The 16552-nt window shown below is 40.4% G+C and overlaps 1 protein-coding gene across 2 annotated transcripts in view; it reads right to left on the reverse strand.

The window, feature by feature from the left end:
* Positions 1 to 1687: 1687 nt before the first annotated feature.
* Positions 1688 to 16552, reverse strand: part of LPCAT2 (lysophosphatidylcholine acyltransferase 2) — a 66809-nt gene continuing 51944 nt past the window's right edge. For both annotated transcript variants that reach the window (XM_041767613.1, XM_041767614.1), the window contains 3 exons: positions 11640 to 11738; positions 6975 to 7110; positions 1688 to 3576 (listed from right to left, as the gene is read on the reverse strand). In XM_041767613.1, the coding sequence (XP_041623547.1) occupies positions 3392 to 3576; positions 6975 to 7110; positions 11640 to 11738 (420 nt within the window). In that variant the 3' untranslated portion in view covers positions 1688 to 3391. The remainder of the gene's footprint in view (positions 3577 to 6974; positions 7111 to 11639; positions 11739 to 16552) is intronic.

A 16552-nucleotide genomic window follows, 5' to 3' on the forward strand; every position in this document is an offset into this window, starting at 1 on the left:
CTCACATGTTCAGTAAGAGAAGAATATTAAATATAGTGCCTATAGCTACCTGAAGGAATACTAGGGACACTGAAAAATTTACATTTACAGGATATTTTAATGGCCTTGTAAAAGGCTACATTCCAAGTTAAAAGAGCAGAATGTAAAGTAACATATACATTGTTATCTTGAGACCATAAGAGTATCTAGAAAAAAGGATGAAATAAAACATGTCAGAAAATTAGTAATTGTGGAATTGGGGTGATGGAAGCAACCATATTTTTTTCTGTCCTTTTTTTTAAAAAATATTTTCTAATGTACATAGATTCTTTTATAAGCATGAAAAGAAAATGATACGGTTCACATGTTAGAAAAAATAGCAAACTGGTGTCCCAGTGTAGGAGAGCCAGCTTGTCAGAGCACGCTGCTCCTCACACACGCTTGAGAAGTTTATCGATTATCTAGAAACAAGTGCTACATTGAACAGACTAAAAGGAACACAAACTCTATTACCTTATTTCCTCAAGTTTGTGAGGTGTATATTGAATATATATCAAGCACTTTGTGCAGGCCTTCACCTCTATCAGACCACAAGTAGTACGGATTTAACACTCTGGCATAACAGATTAACAACACCAAAAACCCTGAAGTGTATCCAAGAGAACAGAAAAGGGGGAGAAAAAGATCCTAAGTATGTCTGCTTTCCTAGGGAATGGTTTCTTACTGGTGACTTTTTATCCCATTAAGTGATTGCTATATACAAACAAATACTCAAGGAAGTCTTACAATTTTTTTAATGTTTTATTTTTAATGTCTTACAATTTTTTTTATATTTTATTTTATTGAGAGCACCTGAGCAGGGAGAGGGGCAGAGGGAGAGGGAGAACCTCAAGCAGACTGTTTCAAGCACAGAACCCAACTTGGGCCTTCAGATCATGACCTGAACCCCAAAAATCAAGAGTGGGAAGTTGACCCAACTTAGCCATGCTGGCGCCCCACCTTGCGTTTGCAATAGCGTGATTGGGACAGCTCCCAAGTCTGGGAATCTGGTATTTGTACTGCTGTGCCCCATGCCGACAGCAGCCTACATGACACAGTCCATTTTACGTATCTGTGATAGGTACCACCACTAGCAATCACAGCCAGCCTTCTAAAATTCTAGAAGCAGTGGCAGAGGAATATGAAATTCACATAATGCTAACAGTTTGGTACATAAGCATGCAGCACCTCATTATCCTGCAACAGGGCTGGATAAAATTTCTGATTGAAATTTTTCTGATTTATAGGACTTAGGACCTAGTATTTCTCATTTCAAAGAGTAACCTATTTTTTTTTTCAAATGATTATAGGAAATCACAGTGCATTTAACTCACTTAATGAAATTTAATTCCTAACTTCAAGTTCTCAGAGGAGAACAGCCTCTCTGAAGGAAATCTTTGTTACCATGGCCTAAAGAAGAGGCCTAGGCTGTAGGGATACTGATGATCATGACTGTGTTATCACACACACCCCACCAGACAAAAGTCAACTTCCATGAGAGTACTAACTATTGCAACTTTGGCTAAAATTTGAGTTTTTCATTAGAGCAACATCATGCCTGACATTTCAGAAAGCTTAAATGCAAACAAGAATGATTAATCGCAGTCATAAATATGCAAACACATTCAAACCACAATATTAAAAAGGTAATATTACCTTGGAGACAAAATGGTAAAACCAGAATTTTTTAATTGCCAAGAATTTCATATAGCAAGTTTGTTTATTCAGTAACATAATAAAATAGGAATATTACATTGGCAGAAGTGGACTTAAGGAGCATAAAATATTATTTGAAAATGGGAAAACAAGGGAATCAGTTTCAAGAGCCTCATAGAAAACTTTCAATTTACAATGCTACTTTTTCATAATTAATGGGAGTAATATGTGGCTTTTCTATGATAAAAAGCAATCATGGAACCTGAGTAGTACATACATATGCAGACACTATTATAGAGGTAACTTTTCTAATTACTTAGGCAGTTGTTTTCAGTTCATTCAATACTCTGTCTAAACAGCTTTAAGACACACAAAAAGCAAACGATCCTATACATTTAAGGATAAAACATTTTAGTAAGCAATTATCCAAATCCACTCATTAAATTAGAACACTCACAGCTTAACGTGTACAACTAGTTTGAAATGCTGACTCCCCTCTCGTGACACTTCCCACATTCACAAATGGCTTTAAAAAAATGAATTTGGGGGTAATTCAGAAACACAACCAAAACAAAGAGATTGATTTCAAAGACAAAATTCAGAAATGAACCGATTATTTTTGTACACTGTATTATATAAATTGGTTCTTTGTTCAAAATTTCAAACACAGTGACATTAACAACAAATATGTATGCTGTGTGACATCCAATAAAAATAGCACTTGAGGGAATTATTGCCTGACCTAATGGAAAGAATGTTAAATTGCTGCCTCACCTTAATAAGGTTTTTGAGTTCTCTAGCTTTCAATACTTTGGGACCTTTTGTGTTTTCCCTGTAGATATCTCAGGCAAGCTCTAAAATTTGAGACGACACTTAACAAAATAAAACTCCCATTTGAATGGTAAAATGTATTAATTCTAATACTATATAAATGGATCAAATGTGACCCATTTGGTGGGCAAGCCCTGCCTTCTGAACTATCCAACTCAAACTAGACTCTGTGGCAAGTGATTCGTTTTCTCATTATGAAGTCAAGTTTACCTGCAATAAGGCAATTCCTACTCAGCCTTTAGCCATAGCCTTGGTCTTTAACACAAAGTTCTAAACTGTAGATCACACAAAATGATACAGTTTCCTTAGTAGGTGGGTAAGGAAATCTGCAATAAAAAGAATTTGAGTTCTAAGAAGTCTCATTGAATTAATGGGAACTCCCCCTTCCAATTCACATTAGTGATCCAAGAAACTGAACTGGAAATGAAATAATGCATCTGTGAAGTCAGAGGCAAAGAATCCTGCAATGTTCTTATTTTCAGAATGGGAAAGTAACACTATTACTTCATTTCTTTAAAGGGAAGTAGATTGAAAAGTGTTTGCATTTTTTACAACTCTTTACAGTGTTGATTAATGCTCATCAGTAAACAAGTGAGACCATTTCATTCACCATTATTTGCAAATTAAACAGAAAAATCCATAAAGACATATTTATCACCGGGAAACCAATCATACAGCACACAATATAACATAATAGAAAGGGAATATTACTTAATAATATACATAGGTGAATAAAAGCATTTTGATAAGGCAATCTATCATTTTTATTTTTAAAAAGCTTTCCATTTTGAACATCATAATTACTCAGAAATCACTTGAAGAATGCTATCAATGAATCCCTTTACAGTTTCAAGGAAATGGCTTTTCTGACTGTGAATATTAGACTTCAGTCATCTTTTTTGTCTGAGGTACTCTCATCATGATTTTCGGGGCTGACTTTATTACTGGCAACCGAGGGAGTTGGCTGGACTTCTTTTGGTAATGAGAACACATGGCACGTCTGGAGGTCTAAGTAGGTTGTAAATATTTTAGCATATTCTGGGTGCTTTAGGGCAAAACTTTTAAATTCCTCTAAAAGAGGGGAAAAAACACAAACAAAATTCAATAAGTTAAGGCAAATCTTCTTTCAGCATAATACAGATTCATCTATGACTTTAATAATATAATTATTGCCAAATCCTATTACTTGACTCTTATAAACTGTCCAGGCACTTTGCAGGAGAGTTTTTCCATTATCTAGTAAAGCTGAGGATTCACATACTCCATGACCCATTAATTCTATCCTAGAGTATATATCCTAGAGAAATGAGTGCATGCTGTCTTCTGGAGGACATGCCTGAGAATGTTCACAGCAACATTGGTTATGACAGGTGAAAAATGGAAACCACTCAAGCTTGGTCAACAGCAGAAATAGAGACTTGTAGCATTTTCATGAGACATAATGGCTCCACAGCCATGAAGATGAAGGAACTGCTGTGTTGTAACACTGTGGACAAATCTTAAAGCCATAATGTTGAATGAAAACAGCCAGATACAAAACAACACATACTGTGGGAGTCCAGTATATAAAGCTCAAAAACTCAAGCAAACCTAACATATAATATTTAAAGATTTTGTAGTGACATACTAAAAAGGAAATCAAAGTAGAGATTCCTTTTAAAATCAGGTCAGCCATGCCCCACTTTAGGAGAGAGGGAGTGGCTGTTGCTGGGAATGAGCACACAGATGTTTCCAGAGTTCTTAAAGAGTTCTATTTCTTGACCCAAGCAGTAGTTATGCAAAGTGCTCACTTTATGAAACCTCGTTACACTTCACGTTTATGTTTCACTCAGTTTTCTATATTGCTATAATTTTTTTTGTAATACAAAGTGTTTAAAAATGCTATTACCTGTGACATTCTATTACTGGTTTTTAAAACCATTTTAACCCTTAATTCTGGTATACAAAGACACAGCCTTGAAAAGCTAAGCCCTGACTAATGATCAACAAAGGCAAGTAGAGTGTACAATATATAATAATCGCATTACAAGACCTCGGAGTAGCGGGCCTCTTTCTATCTTGGGTATTTTAGAATTAGGAATGGAGGTAGAGGTATAGAAGGCTAACTAAGTTAACCAGCGGAGTTTGAACATCAAGCCTCCAACAACCTAGAGTTTCTGAAATGTGTGGCTACCTTCCATTCTGAAATCCCTATATCCTCTTCTGTTTGGACAGAGAAAAACTTTATTGAGCTGACACAGCATAAGGAGCCTAGACTTTGAATTAGCTACCTATTTGGCTCTATAGCAAAAGGATTTTTAACTGCATGTTCTATTTCTATTATTTTTTTAAATCATCTGATAACCCAGAGTCTACTTCACAGCACGTTAGACCAACTAACAAGTCTTGAAGACAGAAATAGGTCTCAGTGATGAGGAAGCCACTGGACTGAGCCCGAATCATTCTTTGCAACTGCAACATTATTTTACATTAATGGACCATTATATGTTTCCGAATCAGGCAAGCTATTAACATGGTCTTTGGATATTTTTTCTTAACATCCAAAATAAAGGTTCACCTGCATGAGCCTGTCTCAGGATGGAGGCACATAAGTGACTTCTATGGAAAGTAAACATGAGAGCTGATTTACTGAAACCAAGGTCTGTCTTTCAAGACTTGTGCTTTGTTCAAAAGATCAAGGTCTCTGTCTTCTTTGGAGAGGTTAGTGGCATTAAGAAGTGATTCATTTAAAAAAAAAAAAAAAGTAATTCATTTCTAGAAGAAGTTATGTGAACTGGCTACTCTGTGGAATTAATTTGGCTAACAGAAAACTGAGAAGGAAAACAACTTAGATGGTCACATTCTGATACATTTCAATGGTTATTCTTTTATAAAAATCATACTTAAATACCTCCAAATATTCCTGCAAAAAAAGAAACTGACATAATATTGGGGGAGAGGGAGATATTCTGTGTATTCTAAAAAGAAAAAGATTGAACTCCAAAAAAGCAAAGCAGATTTCCCTTAAAAAATTGTTAAAATCGATGGGTAAAGTTATGACTACATAACGAATCATTTCTGGTATAACTTCCAATGAAATGGTTACTCTAAATAGTTGTTCCAAATTTGGCAGCTCAGAGCAATAAAGAGTCTTGTGAAAGGAAAATGGTCAGAGAATTAGTACACAAAGGGTTTATGACTCATATATTTTTATCTTAGTATGTACTTCCCATTTTCCCTCCCTTACTCCTTCCTCTCTTCCTTCCCTTCTTTCTTTCCTTCCTTCTTTCCTTCCTCCCTCCCTCCCTCCCTCCTTCCTTCCCTTCCTCCTTCCCTCCCTTCCATGAACTCAATAGAGTAAGTGCTGTAGGCCCTTAATTACCTAAAATGGAATAAAGGGCAGCAGAATGATAGTAATTAAAAACAGACAGTGAGAGAAGTATGTGATCTCATTCCCCTATCCCATGGAAGTTAATAGCTGAAACTCTCTGAACACCATAAGGAAAGAGGCATTCCAGAGGAAACCCCCTATAGCCTGTGTGGGTGTGGGGGGGGGGGGGGAAGGCTGGGGAAGATAAGCCAACCTGACCTCAATGACCATATCAAAGCTAAGGCAGGGAAGCAGTCACCTAGGCCTCTCCACCCAAGTGGGTTTTTCTCAACAACTGTACTGAGAAATATGTGGAAACTGGTGTACCATCCTTCAGACGCGGGGGGGGGGGGGGGGGGGTCTTGTTTTGATGTGTGGACTCAAGGCATACGGAGACAGCTTGGTCCCTGATGGATGGACCTGCTGCAGTCTTCTTCCACCATGATGGTCCCGACCTCACTGGGTGCCATCCACAGGGCAGGAGAAAATGAGCCTATGTGACCTCACTAGGTGCCATCCATAGGGCAGGAGAAAACGAGCCTATATGAAAGCTTGCCTAAGCTGCTAATGGTAAATGTGATAATGGATGGTTTAGCTGCTGTAGTTATTGTTGGTACTTTACCTGTATCCCTCTATCCTTCAGAGTTACAACCACTTTAGTTACCTTGCTCAGTTTTGCTTGGCCACAGTGATAGCAGAAAGGAAAAGACTCTTCCAGGAGGGGCAGCAGATGAGAAATAAGGTGAGGAGGGCAGAGATCCAGGCTCTAGAACCAGACTCTTGGTTTTTGAATCCTGGCTCTGACATTCTCTAGCTGATGTGACCTTAGGTAAGTTAAATTCCATGCATCTCAATAAATTAATCATTAAGAGTACTGATTAAATAGGCTTGCTGTAAAGATGTATTAAAAAGTGTTTAGAAGAGTGCTTAGCATACAAGTGCTCAGTAAGTTGCTCTTCTTATTTCACTACTACTATTATTCCTGTCATCATCATCATCACTCCTGTTATTTCTATTGTTAATGCAATTAGTAGAGGGAAATCACATTCCTGCCTGAGGGTCTGTCTGTGGTCGGATGCCCTCCTGGCAAACTAAAGCCGAAACCCAACTGCCTACTCACCATAGGACACAGAATCCCCTTGGGCTATCTCCTTAAAGAGACCAGAAACATCCAGGTCGGGCACCCCAAGGGCCGCCTGTAAAATGGTGGAAAACTCTTCCTCTGTTATGTAGCCATCCTCATCAACATCAAAGAGCTGAAAGAAAGAGTAGATAAATATAAGAATGCATGTGGGCAGAGCAATAGTGGTACAGAGTAATCTCAGAAAATAAACTCTTAAATAATTCACACATCTAGGGATCCCTGGGTGGCTCAGCGGTTGAGCGTCTGCCTTCAGCCCAGGGCGTGATCCCAGAGTCCCAGGATCGAGTCCCACATCGGGCTCCCTGCAGGAAACCTGCTTCTCCCTCTGTCTATGTCTCTGCCTCTCTCTGTGTCTCTCATGAATAAATAAAATCTTAAAAAACAAAATTCACACCTCTATTGTGCCAGGGGCTAGGGAGATGAATCTAAAGGAAGATTGGTCTCTACCACCCTTGAGACATGTGGCTTGGTCGTGGGAAGAGAGAAAATGAAAATGGGGGCTGCAATAAGGGTAAGTCCAAAGGACATGGGAGTCCTGTAGAGAGCAAGATGAATCCTATGAGAGAGGTCAGGGAAAGCTATACTGAGTTGACAGGTTGAGTTGGGTCTTCGAACACAAAGAACACACGAGGACTGGCAGTGATTGCCAGGGGCTCAGACCAGGAGACTGACAGACAAGCAGGAATCACGCCATGATGGCTATATGACGTCTCACCTGACCCTGTGGGATTATGGCTGTAGGGAATGTGGTGTGATTATATGTGAACTGAGAGTGTGGAGGATGGATTAGACTCAATGTTGGAAAGATTAGAAGTAGGAAAAGCAATGAAGAGTATGAGGTGGAGGAGCAGGGAGCATGGGAGCAGAATTTGGGAGGAAGCAAAGGCAGGGTGTGGCCAGCAATCGGGGCCTGTGGGGATGGCAAGGAGGAGTGGGGGTGGGCTGCGGTGCTTGGGCACCTGCGGAGAGTGGGGTCTGTTCCCCAGAGCAATAGACCAAAAGCTGAACCTGGAGAGGTGAGACTTGAGTCAGAGGTGCCAGGGGAAGATACGAGCCTGTAGCACCTCAGCTCAGGAGGGTGGTTGAGGCTCAAGCCATGACTTCGGGTAAGAGCTGCCAAGTCTGGGGGCACTGGAGCTTCTCTGCAGAGAATGCACAAAGTGATGAGATGCCCTGGGAATGGCATGAATTGAAGTGTGTGCAGAGAAGAGGAGCTGGCAGAGAAAGACTCAGAAGAAGGCATCAGAGAGAATGGGAAATGAGTGCACCTCTTTCTGGAAAGAGGGAGACACCCTGAGAGTGGTAAGGGCCCAGGGAGTCAAACACCACAGAGAGGGCAGGCAAGAAGCAAAGAGCATTGCTGGGCTTGGTAACCAGGAGATCTGGATGCCTTCGGGAAACACGGTTTGAGGGAATTGGAGGCCAGGTGGTCATGGGACACTGGGAATGAAGAGAGGTGTGTGGCAGAGGCAACCAGCACGGGCTCTTTGAGAAACTGTGGAATAACAGGAAGGAGGTAAATAGGGCATTGGCTAAGCACAAAAGGAAGTCGTCGCTAGGAAGGGAGACTCTGAACATGTTTATAGGCCGAAAGGAAAAGGAGGTAGGTGGGACGGGTTGAAAGTCAAGTGGCAAAACAGTGATAATTGTTTTTTTTGTTTTTGTTTGTTTTTTTTTATAATTGTTAGATAATGAATATCTCATCTTCAAAATCTTCTCCTGGGCCTGGCATTAAGGTTTTTAAATGGATGCTGGCGCTGATTCCTTGCAGGCACTGATCCAGAGTGTTTGAATCACTTTCCTTGTGTTAACTGATTACTGTGCCCTCACCGTGGTCTTAGGCAGGGTAGGTGCTGTCACTAGGTCTGTCTTCTGGATGACAAACCTGAAGCATGAGATAGTTAGGTTCTTTTCCCAGGGCCACACAACTGGTTGGTGGTAGAGCCGGCATCTAAATCCAGGCAGGTGACATCTAGAGCTCCTGCCTCTAAGGCGTCACTTCTGACCAAACACATGACCAAAACCAGAAAACCAGAGGCAGTAGATAAGGTATGATAATCATGAGCAGAACCACAAGCATAGTCTGACCAGGGTGGGAGGAGAACACTAGCCCTAAAGGTGGTTGATGTGTTGCCTCAGCTGAGGAAGCAGGGACTTTCCTATTTTTGATCACTTAGCCCCCAAGTGAAGGAGAAGACAGCCCCTGAGGAAAAAGTGGGTTAGCATTTGTTCATTTGCACAAACTGCAGCCCAGAGCTTTCTAGGGGCCTTGGACTTCTGGCAGTAACTGTGAGGAGATCCCATCATACCCCACTCCTCACAAGTGTGAAGCTTTCTTGAGAGGCCTTCCATTCCCACACAATCCTCAGCAATTCATTGGTCATATTCGGTGCTCGGTGGCTCTCACTTCTGTGGAAATTCCCTTCACCAGGCCCAGGCTGGGTGTTTCTACTTCCTCTCTATCTGGCCTTTGTCACAACTAACCCAGGCTGTACCCCTCACTAAAACACTCACTTTCCCTCAATTACTCATCTCTCCCGATAATCTCTATGCTACAGAGTACCCAGACCTCAGGTAAATCCCACACTCTGGACTCTGGTAGGAAGATTAACACCCCAGTTGCTTTTGGAGGAACAATATCTGTCCACTACATGGAATATGGTGAGACCCTGAGCCCATACATCCAGTCCTTCCAGCAAGTACATGGCTCACGACCATCTGGACACTCCCTGGAATGTGACTGTGGGCAGAGCTGGGGGTGCTCCCACTAATACAGAGCAGTCCCTGCAGTAGGGTCCTCTGGAGTCCCTGTCACCAAGTCTATTCTGGAGCCATCTCCCTGGCCTTATGGTAGATTTCTCGGCCATAGCATATGCCCGTTGCTCACAGGTGAAGAACTCTACCTCTGCCAGTCTCTATGACAATGAAATGAGCTCAAGGATGGGGAGTTCACTGTGAAGTGCTTCCCAGATAAAAGGAAGCAACAGGATTCTGTGCATATAAAAGGATACGACTAAATGAAAAATAAAAGTGTGCCAAAGTATTTCCAAAAACATCAAACACTCCTGAAAAAGAATGTGGAAAAATAAGCAATGTAAAGCATGACCCCTGTCTTACTGGAAAAAGAGCTAATTATAGTTTTAGGTTCTCCTTGCTTCCCTCTTCTACACCAGACCAAGGTCTAGGCTAGAGAAAAATCTCACGACGTCTTTAAAAACAATAATTACTGTGACAGAGGGCCAAATTTTCTATCAGGTCTTTCATCGGTAAACCTAAAGTGACCATTTGCTCAGCTAAACTTATAATTAGGTATACAATCCCAAAACAGAAACAGAAATATCTGGATTGGAATAAGTTAGCTATGTGTATAATTTTAGGTTTTATGATGAATAAGTAAGTCTGTAAAAGCCAAACGTTTTAAACTTGGAAAAAGTTCTGGCCCTTGCCGTAGGACCATCTGCTAAGCATCAACCACTTAGGTTCTTTACAGGCCTCACAGTTAACTCAGTTTAAGCCAATCTGAAATTAAAAAAAAAAAAAAAGGTAAGCCTGGGGACTTCTCTGTAAATGACAAAATGCATGAGCATTCCTAAGGCTTGCCCTGGTGGCCTCTAAAACGTGAGAAAGGACTCTTGGAGAAACAGTCTGTCTAGATGACACAGGAGAGAGGAAACCTGTCAGAATCACAGTGGGATATTTTCAGAAACCAGGAAAAGAGAAGAGTAGGAAACAGGAATGGAGATGGTCCTCCGTCGTCATGGTGGATGGAAGCAGGGAGACCGCCAAGTGGCTGAAGGGTGAGTCAGTATATATAGAGAGCTTGATACAAAGACAAGCATGGAAATCAAGTTTTTGGTTCACTTGAGAGTAGATGACACAACCTTAGAACTGGAAGCGAACGTCCTACTTATTACTAATTAGATGAGGCACCTTTTATCTCTGAAAAATGAAAAACATACTTTAAGAATGGTTTCTTTCCCTCCTCTTGGGCATGTGTGTGATAAATGGAGTCTAAGTCCTAACAGTTCAGACCTGCGCTGAGTCCTGCTGGGGATGGGGCTATGCGTGTTATTCACCGGCCAACCCTCCCTCCCCCACCGCCCTTTGCCCCTATGTTACTGTGAAAATATATGCAATACTACAGGGAAAACAGACCTGGTGGGAACTTGGGACACGTATCATGATGCTCACCAGCCACCACCACAACAAAACAAATTCCATCCGGAAAAGAGCACTTAAAATATCTCTGGCACACAGAGAAAATAAGGGTAGATGGGAACTTTCCAGATGGTGAATTAGGATGGCTGGTGACAGGTGGTGTTTATTTATAAACTGTACTTTGGGGCTTCAAATGGAGAGGCTGGATAGAAATCACTTTTAAGACTAATTTGTTAAATCACCCGCTCTTCAATCTTGATGCCGTTAGCAGGGCGGCTCCCCAAGACATCCCCTGTGCTCAAATGGGTGCTTATGTTTTCTTTATTCTCAGTAGCAATTGCCTTAATCGTATTACCCCCATGTACACGTTACAGCAGATCTATAAATCCATGTAACAGATTTCACTGATTTTCAGATAATACACTTAGAGTTGACACTTGTTCATGAGACTGACTAGGAGGCTGTCAGTAGGGCTGACAGTACCTTAAATGCCACCTGGATGATGTCCTCTGTATTGGCAGGGTTGCACAAGACAGCCAGGCCGATCACATACTCTCGGAAGTCAATACTGCCATCGTGGTTCTGTGGAAGGAGGGGAGAAATCAATTAGCAGGCCCATTAATTACTATTAATTACAGCCCCAAAGGTGAAATCCAGGTACGTCACACGACTGAACATCATCATGCACTGAGCCTATTTAGAAGAAAGTTGGCACTGAGAGGGAATAGCAAACAAAGGGCCTGCCTACCTATTCCCATTCAGGAGGAAGTAAAATATATTTGTTTAGTAATGAATACAAACATTTAATCAACAGAGGCCATTTGGTGGCTCTGTGGCACTCAGCATGGGTTCTTGAGCTCAGCCCCAGAGGAAGCCCTTCTGCGAGGCAGGATCTAGAATCTTGGTGGTGGCCCCGCCATGATGGCCAACACCAGCAGGTCACCAAAGGGGGATCAGGGTCACTAAACAACCCTGCACATGTAGACAAGGGAAGGGAAGGGAAAGGGCAAACTGAGGCAGTGATTGCAGATATTCTCTTTGTTGCGGGCTCCCTCTGTAATCAACCAGGAGCAAGGGAGCGAGCCTGAGCCATTTTAGTGGCGACCTGGTGATGGGAGGCCCCAGGAGATCCTGAACTTCTAAGCTTCTAACTAGTGTGATAGGAGTATCTATATACCTCCCTACATATGAACTACTCGCCTAGACAGGAACACTAAGGACGAAGTGGGGAAAAGGAAAGAGAACTGTCAACAAGCCCAATGATGATGATCTCAGGTGTTAGAAGCAATTTGGCAGTAAAATCTGCAAGTGATGAATCCCCACATAAAGTGTGAACTAGGACCAACAAAGCTAGCGTGGTACTTGACAGATGAACAAACAATGTTTGGCATCAATAAGAGTGGAACTTTTAACTGTGACTAAGTATCTACATTTCAACCATTAGGAGTTCCTTTAGAGCAAGGACTGTTCTCTTTGTGTGGCGGTGTATTTCCATTGCTCAGCACACTTAGGTAGGCACTAAAAATAAATACTACCTTTTTCTCCTTGACCTTTACCTATGACACTGGGTTCACTTTAAAACTAAGGCAAGTGTTCTTCACTGGGGTTTTGTCGATGAGCCTGGGGAAAGGGGAGCCCCCTGATAGGGGGTGTGTACATTTTTGTGTGCAGTTTTGGTGTGTACATTTTTCTAGGGAAGAAAATTGCAGCTTTGATCTGCTTCTCAAAGCAACCAAGACTCCAAAGATCAAGTGTCCCTTTTACCTTACTGTTTTATCTTACCACAGGGAACTAAAAAGAGGAATAACTTCACTTCTTAACTTCAGTTTCCCACCAGAGAAGGTAGAAACAAAGATATTTTAAGATTTCCCTTTAAGGAACAAGGGTTTGTGCCTAAGGCAGAACTCAGGTCATGTGACTTCCATTTTTGTTTGGTTACTTATAAAGGAGCTGTATTTCTACCATGTCCCCCTTTAAAAAAAAGCTTTATTTATTAGAGAGAGAGAGTCAACACAGAAATGGGGGGAGCAGAGGGAGAGGGAGAGAGCCTCAAGCACACACCACACTGAGTACAGAGCCCAACCCAGAGCTGGATCCTATGACCTGAGATCATGACCTGAGCCGAAATCAAGAGTTGGACACTTAACCCACTGAGGCACCCAGGTGCCCCTTTTCCTTTTCTTGAACCAAATTTTTTTTAAAGAAACTGATCTTTAAAAAAAAAAAAAGTATCATTTACATCCAATGAAAAGATCCATTTTAAGTGTATAGTTAATGTGTTTTGACAAATGTATGCACCAGGGTAACCACTGCCACAAATAATAGCTACAAGATTTTCATCACCCTAGAAATTTCAAAGACAGTGGAGTTTTAAGTAACATGATTTCCTTCTTATGCCACCACCATTCATTTCCTTACACATCACAGAAGGCTGTTGTTCATTAGCCTTAGAGGCTGAGCAGCTTATTGAACGATAGACCTATTGCTCACTTAGGTGCAATTGTTCCTCAATTGGCATTCTCTATGAAGCAACACAGAAGTCTTGAATGGAAGGTCTGAAGAACAGATAGAAGAATGAGCAGTAGACAATGAACCTACAATCATAGATTGTACAATTGGGAATATTCTTTTGAATTTATGTTGTCTCTTCATTGTGAGGCTCTAATTTTTATTTATACCACTGAACCCTATGTATAGCAGAGGTCAAGCATTATTACTCATTCTGTAGATGGAGAAAGGGAAATGTAAAGGACCTTTCATATTACCACTACTCACAAAACAAAGTAATATTCTGAACCTCTAATATTCACTAGCAGTCTTTTTTTTTTTTTTTTCTCTTCTTTTTTCACTAGCAGTCTTATCTCTGAATGGTTTTGGCTGACAAAAAGAAGCAGACCCTTGGTAATCAATCACACAAGAAATTATAGGTAAGTTTTCATCTTAGTAATGTGAAGGGGGTAAAAAAGCAGTATGGAAATTATTCTCAGATATTTTATTATTGGATCAATAAAATAATATATTGTTAAGTTTCCAAATTCAGAATAATAAAACTTTGAACTGGAAGGAATCTTTGAAGTTACCAATTCGACTAACTCATTTTGACTAAAGAGAGAGAGAGAGAACCCTATGACCCAGCAATTGCACTTGTAGGCATTTATCCAAAGGATAAAAATGTAGTGATCTGAAGGAGCACCTGCACCATAATGTTTATAGCAGCAATGTTCAGAATAGCCAAACTATGGAAAGCCTAGATGTCCATTGACAGATGATTGGATAAAGATATATATACAATGGGATATTACTCAGCATCAAAAAAAAAATAAATCTTGCTATTAGCAACAATGTGGATGCAACTAGAGGGTATTATGCTAAGTGAAATAAGTCAATCAGAGGAAGTCAAATACATAACTTTTACTCATATGTGGAATTTAAGGAACAAAACACATGGACAAAGGAGAAGGGAGGGGAAAAATAAAATAAGACGAAATCAGAGGGAAGACAAACCATAAGAGACTCTTAACTCTGGGAAACACACTGAGGGTTGCTCGAGGGGAGGGAGGTGGTGGGACGGGGTACTGGCAGACGGGCATTAAAGAGGGAATGTGATGTAACGAGCACTGGGTATTATATACAACCGATGAGTCACTAAACTCTATTTCTGAAACTAATAACACACTATATGTTAATTGATTTTAAATAAAAAAATGAGACATAAACTTTATTTGAGGTCATAAAACTTGCTATTAACATTAATTACAATGAAAATTTAAGTGATCAGACTTCAAATCATTCAAATTAAAGCAAGTAGCTTAATAAAATACATTCAAAAACAGATAATAAAGTATACAACAAAATGCACTCCTTTAATTTTTTAATTTCAAACCAGTTCCATGATAAAAACTGTACTTCAAATCTGTGGGGTTTTTTTTCTTTAAAAATCTATTGATCTTCTCAGGAAGAATTATAAACTTAAAAATCTAGACTTGAAAATATTTCAAGGCCACATTTCAAAGGAGGAGCCCAGCTTTCTGGAAGGAGACTCTAATCCCTCCATCATCTGTCCTAATCTGGAGGCCAGGACAGTCCCAAGGAGGAACTATAGATTTGTATTGGGTTACTGCAAAAGACAGGGTGACTGAACCTGCCTGACACTCTAGATGGTGGGATCTAGTGGTGGTTGGCAGGATCAGAAAAGTGTGGAAGTTAAGGCTGGGGGTCACTGGGACCTCCTGGGGCCCGAGCACCTTGTTGTCCCCACAGTCACACAACACTGGCTTGTCAGACCAGTGGGAAGTTCCAGATCACATGTTCAAATGTGGTCCATTTAAAATTCCAGAAGGAGGGGCACCTGGGTGGCTCAGTGGTTGAGCATCTGACTTTGGCTCAGGTCATGATCCTGGGGTCCTGGGATCTAGTCCTGCAGCAGGCTCCCCACAGGGAGCCTGCTTCTTCCTCTGCCTATGTCTCTGCCTCTCTCTGTGTCTCTCATGAATAAATTAAACAAAATCTTAAAAAAAAAGAAAAATTGTCTAAAAAATAAATAAAATAAAAATCCAGAAGGAAATGAATGATGGTGTTCTTGTGTCTGATTCTCAGGTATCCATTCCCTAAGGCTTTTCCTAGTCCAATTTATTGAACATTTTTATTCCTACTGAGTTAAATACATTTTACAACCTTTAAAATTGTAAGGATACTTTAAAACTTTAAATCTTAAAGTTTTAAGGATACTGTTCTGAATATCTTTTGAGATGGTAAACTCCCAAGGATGAGGACTATATTGTCTTTGATGTGTTATAATTTGTATCATCCCTGCAAATAAGGGATAATCAATGCCATCAAAACAATTTAGAAATGTTTATATAAAACCAGAACCTATTACGCAGCAGCCAAAGGGGAAAAGGCTTTGAGTCTTTGAAGATGCTTCATAAATCCAAAGGAGTACTATTATTAAAATACAGGAAATTCTCAGTTTTCCAGAGGAGACTGGGAAGAGGCATTCTGTTTACTCAAATATTCTTATTAAGAGCATGTTTCTACCCACATACACAATTGTATTACCAATTTTCTCAGAATTAAATTGCTTTAATCCACTTAACATTAAACACAGGCACTTTAAAGAAGTAATTCTGAAAGCACCTCAAGATTGATAGACATGTTAAATATCAGGGCCCTGCAGGTGCATCTGTGAATATTTTTTTAAGGCCCCATGATGGGTTAGTCATGCAATATTACTGACAAAATTGCTAACTTAAAAAAAAGTTTTTAAAAATAAATGCACTAATACTCAAAAGATATTTAAAAAGTGACCTTTAAGATGATGTACCCATTCTGCATATTTTTGAGGTCTGCTTTTCTTAGGTGTACAGCATGCATGCAGACATACAGAACTACATTCT

Source organism: Vulpes lagopus, chromosome 8, assembly GCF_018345385.1.
Source record: "Vulpes lagopus strain Blue_001 chromosome 8, ASM1834538v1, whole genome shotgun sequence".
In the NCBI taxonomy this organism is placed as follows: domain Eukaryota; kingdom Metazoa; phylum Chordata; class Mammalia; order Carnivora; family Canidae; genus Vulpes; species Vulpes lagopus.